We start from the raw sequence: 12,350 nt of genomic DNA, 5'->3' as shown, positions 1-12,350 counted from the left end.
TTTTTTTCAACATGCATTTGTGCTCATGTTAGAAAACAGATCCAAGTAGAGGGGTTGCATACAGTACCTTCTGGGCTAACTCAGTGAAGATGCCAGCCAGGACAGAGAGCAGTTTCCCAGTGCTCCTGTGGGCTCCCAGTGACACAGCCAGGTAGTAGCGTGCCAGCTCTGAGTACAGCCCCAGCATGGGTTCTAGACGCACCAGCAGCCTGCACGCCTCACTCAGCTCCTAAACACAACACGCAGGACAAAGAAGGAAGACAGAGGGTCACTGGTGATATATTCTGAATATCATGAGATCATGATAAAGCAACCTGGAACAGCAGGACATCATCGTTCAGAAGAACTCAGGAGAAAGAATGATGAACTCCTTGGCATTACCGACAAAATCGGCGATTTGCAAGGCGTTTTAGTGGTGGTTGTGTATCTCCACTCCCCTAGAGGGTGGTATAGGCTACAGTGCATGCTGTGTGACTACTGTACCTGGAGCTGCTGTGGTGGACAGGAGTCTCGGTGGACTCGGAGTCTCTCCAGTAGCTGTTCCAGCGTGTCGCTGACCTCCCCCAGGGAGAGAGACGCCACCTCTGCTCCCAACTCCTCCTCCAGTAGACGGCTCAGGTGACCAGGCTTCAGCAGGTCCTCCTGGGGCTCCTCCTCCTCCTCACCTTCTGGAACTGGCAGATACAACAGAAAATGATATCATTCTCCATCAATGGTCGCGACTCGCAGAACACTAGGATTGAACATGTTAACGCATCTTGGCCCAGTCGTACTCTGGCATTCTTGGGATAGCTTTTTTTGACAGCTAGTTCTCCAACAATAACCACACAAGCATACAAGGCATTAAACAAGCGTTTCTTTATGGACAAGTTCAGGAAGTCCCTCCCAGTTTCAGTCTGTTTTCTTCCATTTGGTGCCTAGTGAATACGACCCGGGTGTGTTATTGAAGGCAGACAGCAGGGGTGACTCCTCACCTCTCTTGGTGTCTGTCTGCTGTTCTCTCGGCTGCTCCCCATCCTTTCTCTTCACCAGGGTCTGCACGGCAACCAGCACAGTGTTGATGGCCTTCTCCAGCTCAGTAGAGAACTCGGAGTGGAATGTTTGCTGGTAACCTGCAGAAAGAAAGGGAAAATTATTTTGCCAATGTAATAACAATGTAATACCATTGGAATGGAAGTATAATAGAATTGTAACAGTGTAATACCATTAGAATGGCAATAGAATTGTAACAGTGTAATACAATTCTATTATACTGCCATTCCAATGGTAACAGTGTAATACCATTGGAATACACATTTTTCTATGATGGGATCTAGGCCGGGTTACTTTAAAGAAGTGGTGTAAATTACTTAAGTAAAAATAATTTAAAGTACTACTTAAGTCGTTTTTTTTTATATATGTACTTTACTATTTATATTTTTGACAATTTTTACTTCACTACATTCCTAAAAAAGTATTTTTTTCTCCATACCCTGACACCCAAAAGTAATTGTTACATTTTCAATATTTAGCAGCACAGAAAAAATGGTCCAAGTTACACACTTATTTTACCAGGTAAATTCACTGAGAATATTCTCATTTACAGCAACGACCTGGGGAATATTTAGATGGGAGAGGGGGGCGTACCTCTGATCTGGCGGACTCTCTAAACACAAATGGTTTATTTGTAAATTATGTCTGCGTGTTGGAGTGTGCCCCTGGCTATTCATAAATAAATAAAAACAAGAGAATTGTGCAGTCTGGTTGGCTTGATAAGGAATAAGAAATTATTTATACTTTTACTTATAACATATTTTAGCAATTACATTTACTTTTGATACTTAAGTATATTTAAAACCAAATACTTTTACTCAAGTAGTATTTTGCTGGGTGACTTTCCCTTCTACTTGAGTATGACAATTGAGTACTTTTCCCACCACTGCTTTAAAGCATTTTGTGACAACTGCTGATGTAAAAAGGGCTTTATAAAATACATTTGACTGATTCAGAAAGCATGGTCTGTCTGTTCTCACCTGTGTGTCCGTGGCCCAGGGAGAGTAGCTGCGTCTTCCAGGTGGTGAACTCAGTCAGGCTAGCCTCCAGCTCTCCCCTGACGTACTGCAGGCCACGGGTCAGACCAGGCTGGGTGTCAGCCGTGCCCTCTGGGGCGTTGGGGGTGAAGAGCTGCTCCACCATGGGCATCTGTGCCGCCACGGCACCCAGCCGGTCATAGCCAGAGCAACACACAGAGAAGTGGCTCCTGAGGAGGTGAAGAGAAGGGAGGGTTAGAAAATTAATAGAGCATGAACAGCAAGGCTATGCTTAAAAGCTGCAATATGTAACTTTTGGGACGACCTAACCAAATTCACATAGAAATGTGTGTTATAGATGTTTCATTCTCATTGAAAGCAAGTCAAAGAAGCGGTAGAACTGTTCTATGTGCGCTACTTCTATGCTTCCTGTTCTTAGGTTTCTTTTTTGCATCTTTACTTTCGGTTTTGTACACCAGGTTAAAACAGCTGAAAGTACAATATTTTGGGTTATAGAAAAAAAATTCACAGCGATTTAGATGGTACAATGTTTCTCTACACTATACTTGCTTGTTTTGTCACAAACTGAAATTAGGCAAACTATTCTAATTTTAGCAACCAGGAAATGGCGGTGCATAGTGCATCTAAATTATTTTAAAAAAATCTAACAAGATAAAATGAACTACTGATTTCAATATAGAGGATATCTTAAAAGAAATGTAATGAAGACAAAAGCTCAATTCTCTTTCTGTGTAATGCTATCAGTATTTCTGTGTAATGCTATCAGTATTCCTGTGTAATGCTATCTTGTGCTCCTAGGCCTTACCAGGAGTGCAGCGCCCCCTGTGTGGACTGCAGTGCCACTGCATCCAGCTCCTCTTTCAGGATCTGGGTTTGACCCAACATGTCCACCACATGCCGACTCAGCTGGCTCCAGGCCGGGTCTCCTCTCCTCAGCAGACACCCAGGGGGCTGCCTCTGAGCCGCCATGGGGGACGGGCACCTCAGGGTGGGCTCCCTCTGCCCGTCTACCCCCTCCGTCTGCTGGGGGCCCTCGGGGCAGCACTGCAGCACCCAGGATAGCTGCTGGAGGAGGGTGGCACACTGCCCTGCCAGGCCCTGGGCCTTGATCACCCAGCCTTGGAGGGAAGCCTGGGGGGGAAGGCCACCCGCATCCTCACTGTGGGACTGGAGGTGAGCCTGGATGCCCTGCACGCTGGCTGTTAGCCTCCTGTATGCGTTTGAGAGGATAGAAGCCAAAACGAGTGTGAGAAAGACAACTACAGTTGAAGATACTCAGGCGGTATCCTAAATATTATAAGGCGTTGTAGGGAACAGAGTGCCATGTCAGATGCAGCTATATTCAGAGATACTCTATCCAGATGGTAAGCTCTGAGGTGTGAGCTTAAAGGTCATAGGTTAGAGGTTAAGGTTCACCTGAGGTGGACCCACTGCTCTGTGAGCTTGGCCAGGCGTCGCCTTTGTCTGAGCAGCAGCTTGAACAGGTGGGAGGAGAAGCCTCGGCAACGATCAATGTTCCCAATCCCCAGTTCCTGGAAAACAAGCAAACAATTCAAAACGTCAGACAAGAATTTCCAATTGCAGCACACAGTTATTCATATTTGCTGCGCCAGACAGCGTTAAGACCATGGAGATTCTATAATAATGGCACGTAATTATACGGTTTAGACCCCATTTAGAAACACAATAACATTTCTCAATTGCAATTGGTAATTTCCTTTCAGTCTCTCACCTTCGCAGCGCTCTGGAGGGCAGTCATCATGGCTGTTCTGCGGGCCCACGAGCGGTAGAAGTACTTCTGACAGCCGTCCCACGCAGCGCTCATCTCAGTAAACAAACTGAAACAGACAGTTCCATGCCACAGTCAACCGCCTACTCCACGACCTACTGCACAGCTACTCCATGACCTACTGCACAGCTATTCAATGACCTACTGCACAGCTATTCAATGACCTACTGCACAGCTATTCAATGACCTACTGCACAGCTATTCTAACGACCTACTGCACAGCTATTCTAACGACCTACTGCACAGCTATTCTAACGACCTACTGCACAGCTATTCAAACAACCTACTGCACAGCTATTCAAACAACCTACTGCACAGCTATTCAATGACCTACTGCACAGCTATTCAATGACCTACTGCACAGCTATTCAATGACCTACTGCACAGCTATTCAATGACCTACTGCACAGCTATTCAATGACCTACTGCACAGCTATTCAATGACCTACTGCACAGCTATTCAATGACCTACTGCACAGCTATTCAATGACCTACTGCACAGCTACTCCACGACCTACTGCACAGCTATTCAATGACCTACTGCACAGCTATTCTAACGACCTACTGCACAGCTATTCTAACGACCTACTGCACAGCTATTCTAACGACCTACTGCACAGCTATTCTAACGACCTACTGCACAGCTATTCTAATGACCTACTGCACAGCTACTCCACGACCTACTGCACAGCTATTCTAACGACCTACTGCACAGCTATTCTAACGACCTACTGCACAGCTATTCTAACGACCTACTGCACAGCTACTCCACGACCTACTGCACAGCTATTCTAACGACCTACTGCACAGCTACTCCACGACCTACTGCACAGCTACTCCACGACCTACTGCACAGCTATTCTAACGACCTACTGCACAGCTATTCAATGACCTACTGCACAGCTATTCAATGACCTACTGCACAGCTATTCAATGACCTACTAAACAGCGTCTCAAAGTGTATTGTCTAATATTCCAGGTATGGTCTGTAGCAGCCAGGTGGGTGTGTCTTGTCTTACGTTTTCTCTGCCTGCTCCTGGGTCCTGACTGCAGCCAGGGCGGTCTGCAGCTCCAGCGGCTGCAGACACAGGGTCTCCTCTGGGTCCGCTGTCCTGTTCCAGTTCAGGCCCTTACGGTAGGACAGACCTGCAGAAAGACAGCAGCACCATCAGTAAACTAAAATACTGCACAATATCAGTGTTGACTGACAGTGTTACCACAATGACATTGGCTATACTTGGGATAAACAGTTCTCTTTAGAGACTCACCAATCTCAGCCAGCATCTTGAAGAGGTCAGACAGAGCTCTCTGCTTCTGCTGGAGGATGTGTTTGACCTCTGACTTCTGCTTCTCCTTCTCGGCCTTCAGGTCGATCGTGAGGCTCTGGAGGTCGCGCAGGTTGCTGATGATCTCCCCTGAAATAAAGACAAATATCTTACAGTCAAATCTATAATCATCGAGAGACCTTTTCCCCCACTATCTAATCTGAGGTAGTACATTTTAAGAAAACATTTCTCATTCAAAACATTTGATGCCTTTGTTTTTCTCATGGTCATTCATGATGGATTCTCAATGAGGCAGCACAAGCAGACGTTCTTCATCTAAAACCTGTGACACCAGGTTTTCTCCAACCCTTACCGGTGAAGACGTCCAGGTCCTCAGAGAGCTCTGGCAGAGGGTTCTTCTTCACCAGCGTCACACACATCTTCCTCATCTTCCTGGTGAGGAGGGGCAGGCGGCCCTGCAGAGACGAGGGCTCCACACCCGCCGGTCCCTCCTCTGGGGACTCACTCTGGAACACATATCACGGATACAGCATGTCAAGCACAGTCATTGCCAATTTCATAAGAATGTACTGAAGAAGCTCTTTGTGGATAGGAAATACTGGTCCAAACTGTCATTTTATGAGCCAGAACATGAACGTTTTTGTGTCGGAACAGAACATTGATACCATGGTATACATGACATGGTATAAATGCCATATTAACATTGTGGCTACAGAGGGCTGTACTGTACCTTTAGGTCTCTGGCCCTGCCAGGGAGGGTGTTCTTCAGGGCATGATGAACCCTGTGGAGTGGGGTGTTCTCTTCGTTGGCATCCACACTGTCCAGGCTGGCACTGCTGCCCTGCTCCATCAGCGCCGGAGCAACCGGCCCGCTCAGCGCCGCCTCAAACTTCTTCACAAACTTAAACAGGGTTCTGGAAAACCAGAAGAGTGGTAGATATTGTAATGAACTTGTTGTAGTGGGAGACATTGTGCTTACTGTATTGAGTTCAAGCTCCAAAAGGTTAGGTCGAACTTAATTATTTTTTACAATAAAATGGTGATATGTTTTGGCAGGTAGCCTTACCGATGGGTCTTATCCACTGACTGTTTAATGGACCAGAAACTGACGTCATTCCACTTGGAGATCTTCACAAAGTCCTTGAGCTCCTTCTCAATGGGCTGGCGGAGTTGAGTGACTTTGGTCTGGATGCATTCTGAGAACTGTGTGTAGTACTTGTGCAGATTCCATAGGAGACGGCAGAGAGGTTCTGTGAAAGCAGGAAGGATTTCCTGTTCAGAACTACATCCTCATGTTTGAAAGGTCAACACCAAGACAGCCAGTCGACTGTCTAAGTGCAGACCACACATGTACTGTATGTCTGACTATGTACGTGCCTCCATATGTGTGTGTGTGTGTAAATCTGACTGTGTGTGTATATATATATCTATGTGAGAAGGCGTTGCGGTGCATCCCACCTTGTCCATGCTGACTGGGGGCCAGGAGGAGGTGGCAGTGGAAGCTGAGCAGCATGACTAGCCTGGTGTGGTACTCTCCCAGGGTGGAGCCCTCCATGAAGGCCTGCAGCGTGGAGGAGACCGTGGACAGGGACAGACTCTCCACACCATCGCCCTCTACTGGACAGAACAGGACAAAGAAATGGAGCATGGTGAACCCTGTGTGCTGTGTTCATTAGGCATTTAATGGAAAACCATTTAAAACATTTTTCAACGAACAAAAATGTGTGTTTTTTATTGGACTAGTCCATGTAGTCCCTTCCTGTTCTAGTCTGTTTTCTTCCGTTTGATGCCTAACAAAGACAACCTAGAGTCATCAGCAATGTGCAATAGTTACCTGCGCTGGAGCCCATCCTCTGCTCCTCCTGGTACCTCTCAACCAGCTGGTAGAGGGAGAACCAGTGCTTGGTGGATCTCTCCGTGTGCCGCTTCAAGGCATTGTCCAGACTGCTGGACCAACAGCTATTGACGCCAAGGAAGAAAGAAAAGGTTAACCAACTCTAGTGGGTCGTATGAAACCAGACCCATTTTATCCTATAGTGTCACTCAAAATGAATGCTAGTTGGTCACCAACTGTCTACACTCCAATAACTATAATCTGAAATGATATTACATTATAAAAAGATATAGTGCATTGAAATACACAATAGTATCATAACCAGGATTATAACCCTGCCTGCGGTATCTGTTATTTACTTGAGCTCCAGTTTGCGCCACTGGATGATGAGGTTAGTGACAGGCTCCAGCTCCCTCCTCAGAGAGACCTTGCGGCTGGCATTGTTCTCCCAGTCCTGAGGAGGGTAAAGGGGCTTAGGTTAAACAGGGCTAGGGCCATGGATGGAAAACATGGGCTTGCGTCCCAAAAGGCACCACATTGCCTTCATATCCTACTAATTTTGACCAGGACCCAGGTCAAAACTAGTGCACTATAGAGGAAATAGGGTGCCATTTGGAACATATCCCAAGGGAGTGTGCATGGAGCCTTTCCTAGGATAGCTAGCCTGGTCCCAGATCAGTTTGTACTGTCTTGTCAACTCCTTTGGTCATTGTCACGACAGCACAAACTGTTCTAGGACCAGGCTTGGAAAGGGAGAGCAGCAGCAGGACTCACCTGGGCTTTGCTGAGCAGGATCTCCAGCCCATTGAGGAACTTGGCCAGTGGGCTGGCCAGACTGAAGGCCATGATCCTTTCCATTACCACCGTCAACTGGAACAGAGAGACAGGCAGACTCAGCAACACTAAACACCTGAATGCGCCCCCAGGTGGTAAAGGTAGGCAATAACACATTTGCCACGCTGATCCTTAACACGAGAGTCCCTCAGGAGTGCGTGCTTAGTCCCTCATGTACTCCCTGTTCACCCACGACTGCGTGGCCAAGCATGACTCCAACAGCATCCTTAAGTTTGCTGACAACACAACGGTGGTAGGCCTATCACTGACAATGAGACCTGGCAGTATGGTGCCATGACAACAACCCCTCCCTCAATGTGATCAAGACAAAGGAGATGATCGTGGACTACAGGAAAAGGAGGGCTGAGCATGCCCCCATTCTCATCAACGGGGCTGTAGAGGAGCAGGTTGAGAGCTTCAAGTTCCTTGGTGTCCACATCACCAACAAACTATCATGTTCCAAACACACCAAGACAGTTGTGGAGAGGGCACGACAACGCCAATTCCCACTTAGGAGACTGAAAAGATTTGGCATGGGTCCCCAGATCCTCAAAAAGTTCTACAGCTGCACCAGAGAGCATCCTGACTGGTTGCATCACCGCCAGTTATGGGAACTGCTCGGCATCTGACCGCAAAGCGCTATAGAGGATAGTGGGTATGGCTCAGTACATCACTGAGGCCAAGATTCCTGCCATCCAGGTCCTCTATACCAGGTGGTGTCAGAGGAAGGCCCTAAAAATTGCATAAAGACTCCAGCAACCCTATTAGAGACTGTTCTCTCTGCTACCGCACGGCAAGCGGTACTGGAGTGCCAAGTCTAGGTCCAACAGGCTTCTTAACAGCTTCTACCCCCAAGCCATAAGACTCCTGAACAGCTAATCAAATGGCTACCCAGACGATTTGCATTGACCCCCCCCTTTTTATGCTGCTACTCACTGTCTATTATCTGTGCATAGTCACTTTACCCCAACCCACATGTACAAATTACCTCAAATACCTCGACTAACCTGTACCCCTGCACAATGACTCGGTACACCCTGTATATATATAGCCTTGTTATTGTAATTTTACTGTTACTTTCTTTAGTTTATTTAGTAAATATTTTCTTAACTCTTATTTTTCTTAAAACGGCATTGTTGGTTAAGGGCTTGTAAGTAAGCATTTCACGGTAAGGTCTAGACATTGTTGTATTCGGGGCATGTAACAAATGAAATTTGATTTGGCACTGGTGGAAGGGTCCACTCTGCATGGTTCTCACCTGGACTAGGGCGGGGTGCTCGGGCCACTCCTCCAGCCTCTGTCCGACGGCCAGGGCCAGCTGCTCCAGGACAGGCAGACACAGGCGGGCCTCACTCATGTTGGGCTGCTGGTAGAAGTCATAGGGCCCGTCTGGTTGGAGGGTCAGGCTCTCGGGGCCTGGGGTCCCCTGGACAGTGTTTTGGAGCAGGGTGCTGAGAAACAGCTGGGTGCCTGTCAGCTGCTGGTCTATCTCCGAGTCTGAGGGTCACAAGGGGGACAGGACAGATGGTTTTAGACAAAGTCACAATGTCTTAACACAGCCAACAGTAGAGTTATGGAAATATCCTAAAGACAAAAGCAGGATTAAGTTACATGATATCATTCTGTAGGTAGGGCTTAAAAGTCCCAACATCTCATTTTCAGATGTTGTGTAATTTTATAGAAATGAATACAAACATGGCGTGAGTAAGTGTACTACCCACCCATGAGATGGTAGAAGCGTGACATCACCGGGGCTGTGGTCTGATAGGAGGAGACCAGAGCTCGAATGTGATCTTTGCTGTGATTGGCGGGAGCGCTGGTCTGGTACCACAGTGATTGGGTGTAGCCCAGACAGAGGCGCTGATGGACCTGTACCACAGTGTTCATACAGGCTGGAGACAGGAAGCCAGCCTCGTTGGGATCCTCTGTCACTTCCTCCTCCTCTGGCTCTCCTCTGTCTGCAGGTCCCTCCAGACTGGGCTGGGTGGTGATGTCAGCAAAGTCCTAAGTAGAGAGAGCAGAGAGAAAGAGGGAAAGAGAGAGAGGAAGAGAAGAAGGAGAGAGAGAGACAGAGACAGGTGAGTTATGGTTGCGAAGTTGACCAGGTGATAGTAAAATGTGATAAACCAAAGCGAGATTACATTGGCTAGCCCTGAAAAGACTGTACTGTAGTGTACCTTGTTGAACTGGGGGAAGCAGCGTCTGAAGTCTCTCTCCTCTTGCTCGTCCTCACTCAGACCTGTTCCGTGGAGTCTGCTGCGGTGGCGATACAGACTGGCTTCTAGCTGCTCTTTCTCCCTCGCACGCTTCTCCTGCTCGTCCCACTCGTTCACCAGAGCCTAGACATATCACACGACAAACATGAACACTGGTTGGGCCACCTGTCAATCAATAGGATCAGACCACAAACACCAATCAAAAAGTTGACATTCCATGTTATCCAATCAAAACGTGTGACACTCACCTGACAGATGTGTCTGAAGAGTTTGAGTGTGTCCTGGCTCAGCTGACCAGTGGAGAGGGCGTGGCACTGCAGGTACAACAGAGCGTTCAGGAGTAACGTCCCTGGCTCTGGGACCACGTGATCCAGGTCCTGCTGGGGTAAGAGCTTCCCTAGGCCCCTCAGAACATCCATGCAGCCCCTGGAGCACAGGTAGTCTGCCCTGGCTAGGTAGGAAGGCATGCTGGGGGTCACAGAGGGGAAGGCCAGCAGGCAGGACACCAGCTTGGGTAGGCCTGGAATCGGGGTGAGGGAAGAGGCCACCTGGGATGCCACCAGTCTCATACCATGTCTCAGCTGGAGGATGGCAGTCCTCAGGGGCCCCACTACGTCAGGGTACAGCGGGTACTCCTCCGCCAGCCTCTGGGCGAAGCGGTGCTGCGAGGCCTGCCACACCGCCTCCTCCTTCAGCAGGCCCTGAGTCCCTGACCTGGATTTGGTGCCGCTCCCCTGGAGGGCTTTGAGCAGGTGGGAGAGCAGATCCTCTATGGAGGCTGGCTGGCCTATGCTGCAGAGGTAGTGCTGCAGCTCCTGGAACAGCCTGCCATACTGGGGCTCGTTGGGCCTGCAGGCCTGCTTTCTGGAGAGCTCTGCTATCTGCTCCTTCACCTGCTGCATGCGGATCCACAGGTACCTGCAGAAACATCACAGGGACAATGACGTTTAGAAAGACCCTATCTGGCAAAAAAAACTGTCAACCAGAACTATCTGATCAACATCTGTAGCCAATACATAACACATGTCATGGTGTTTTAGGTCAGACACAGTGAGTTCTTCTGTTATTATGCATGTTGTTCACCTGATGCGAGGATGCTGGAAGCCATCGGTGGTGCTGCTCTCCTCCAGCTCAGCTCCAGTCAGCAACTGAGAGGACAGACTGCGTCCTCTCCACTCCTCCTGCAGCAAAGCCAGCTGGGAAAGAGGCAGAGGCACCCTCAACTTCACATATAGGGGAAGAGAATGACACTCTACTCCAATGTTAAAAAGAGAAGAGACTGTTGATATCTCCCATCTCCCCTAGTACCATACAGTGTTAACAAGATAAAAGAGACAGTAGCATTGACAGTGGCCCACCTCCTCCTGGGCGTAGTCCAGCTTGTAGGCCCTCTTCACGGCCGGGTCGAAGATGGTCTGTGGGGTCCAGGTCTTGATCTGCAGCAGGCCCATGTTGACCCAGAAGACCCCAGAGCGGACCAGCTGGCTGAAGCCTTGGACGCGGATGGAGCCCTGGACCCTGTTCTGGACAAACTGCTGAAGGCAGGTGAGTAGGGCGTCTAGCAGGCCTTCGGGGAGCTGGTTGGCGGGCAGGAAGTCTGTGAGGGTGGTCTGGACCTCCTGGGCGGCCACCAGAGGGTCCTGGTCCTCCACCAGGCTCTCACAGGTTTCTGTGTAGCTCTCCTGCAGCCCTGGAGGCAGCAGCTCTGATATGGACTGTAGCTGCCGGCGCAGCACCACGCCCTGCAGCCGCAGGTCAGTACCCCTGAGAGGACCGAGAGAGAGAGCGCGAGAGGGGGAGACTGAGTACTAAAGCTATAAAGTGAAAATAGTCATATCAAATATGAACAGCTGCCGTATATACAGTATACGTGAAACGTTTGGACACACCTACTCATTCAAGGGTTTTTCTTTATTTTTACTATTCTGTACATTGTAGAATAATAGTGAAGACATCAAAACTATGAAATAACGCACATGGAATCATGTAGTAACCAAAAAAGTGTTAACAAAACATATTTTATATTTGAGATTCTTCAAAGAAGCCACCCTTTGCACACTCTTGGCATTCTCTCACAACCAGAATTCATGAGGTAGTCACCTGAAAGTCACCTTCAATTAACTGGTATGCCTCAATTAACTGGTATGCCTTGTAAAAGTTAATTTGTGGAATTTCTTTGCTTCTTAATGCGTTTGAGCCAATCAGTTTTGTTGTGACAAGGTAGGGGTGGTATACAGAAGAGATCCCTATTTGGTAAAATACAAAGTCCATATGATGGCAAGAACAGCTCAAATAAGCAAAGAGAAATGACAGTCCATCATTACTTTAAGACATGAAGGTCAGTCAATCCGGAACATTTCA

The 12,350-nt window shown here is 48.2% G+C and overlaps 1 protein-coding gene across 2 annotated transcripts in view; it reads right to left on the bottom strand.

Moving 5' to 3' along the window:
• Positions 1-12,350, bottom strand: part of LOC115174917 (midasin-like) — a 58,823-nt gene that overhangs the window by 8,232 nt on the left and 38,241 nt on the right. The window contains exons 61-82 of one of the 2 annotated variants that reach the window (XM_029733939.1): positions 11,348-11,753; positions 11,073-11,185; positions 10,238-10,907; positions 9,951-10,112; positions 9,495-9,777; positions 9,032-9,270; positions 7,714-7,809; positions 7,299-7,393; positions 6,940-7,064; positions 6,564-6,722; positions 6,172-6,355; positions 5,836-6,019; positions 5,458-5,611; positions 5,088-5,234; positions 4,839-4,965; positions 3,763-3,868; positions 3,447-3,562; positions 2,836-3,240; positions 2,013-2,239; positions 975-1,112; positions 484-674; positions 68-229 (exon numbers count right to left, since the gene is read on the bottom strand). In XM_029733939.1, the coding sequence (XP_029589799.1) occupies positions 68-229; positions 484-674; positions 975-1,112; positions 2,013-2,239; positions 2,836-3,240; positions 3,447-3,562; positions 3,763-3,868; positions 4,839-4,965; positions 5,088-5,234; positions 5,458-5,611; positions 5,836-6,019; positions 6,172-6,355; positions 6,564-6,722; positions 6,940-7,064; positions 7,299-7,393; positions 7,714-7,809; positions 9,032-9,270; positions 9,495-9,777; positions 9,951-10,112; positions 10,238-10,907; positions 11,073-11,185; positions 11,348-11,753 (4,489 nt within the window). The remainder of the gene's footprint in view (positions 1-67; positions 230-483; positions 675-974; positions 1,113-2,012; positions 2,240-2,835; positions 3,241-3,446; positions 3,563-3,762; positions 3,869-4,838; positions 4,966-5,087; positions 5,235-5,457; positions 5,612-5,835; positions 6,020-6,171; positions 6,356-6,563; positions 6,723-6,939; positions 7,065-7,298; positions 7,394-7,713; positions 7,810-9,031; positions 9,271-9,494; positions 9,778-9,950; positions 10,113-10,237; positions 10,908-11,072; positions 11,186-11,347; positions 11,754-12,350) is intronic. The other variant, XM_029733940.1, reaches the window with a different exon arrangement.

The sequence above is a fragment of the Salmo trutta genome, chromosome 35, assembly GCF_901001165.1.
Source record: "Salmo trutta chromosome 35, fSalTru1.1, whole genome shotgun sequence".
Lineage (NCBI taxonomy): Eukaryota > Metazoa > Chordata > Actinopteri > Salmoniformes > Salmonidae > Salmo > Salmo trutta.
Note: the sequence above shows the minus strand (reverse complement) of the source record. Positions and strands in the feature narration are given on the sequence as shown.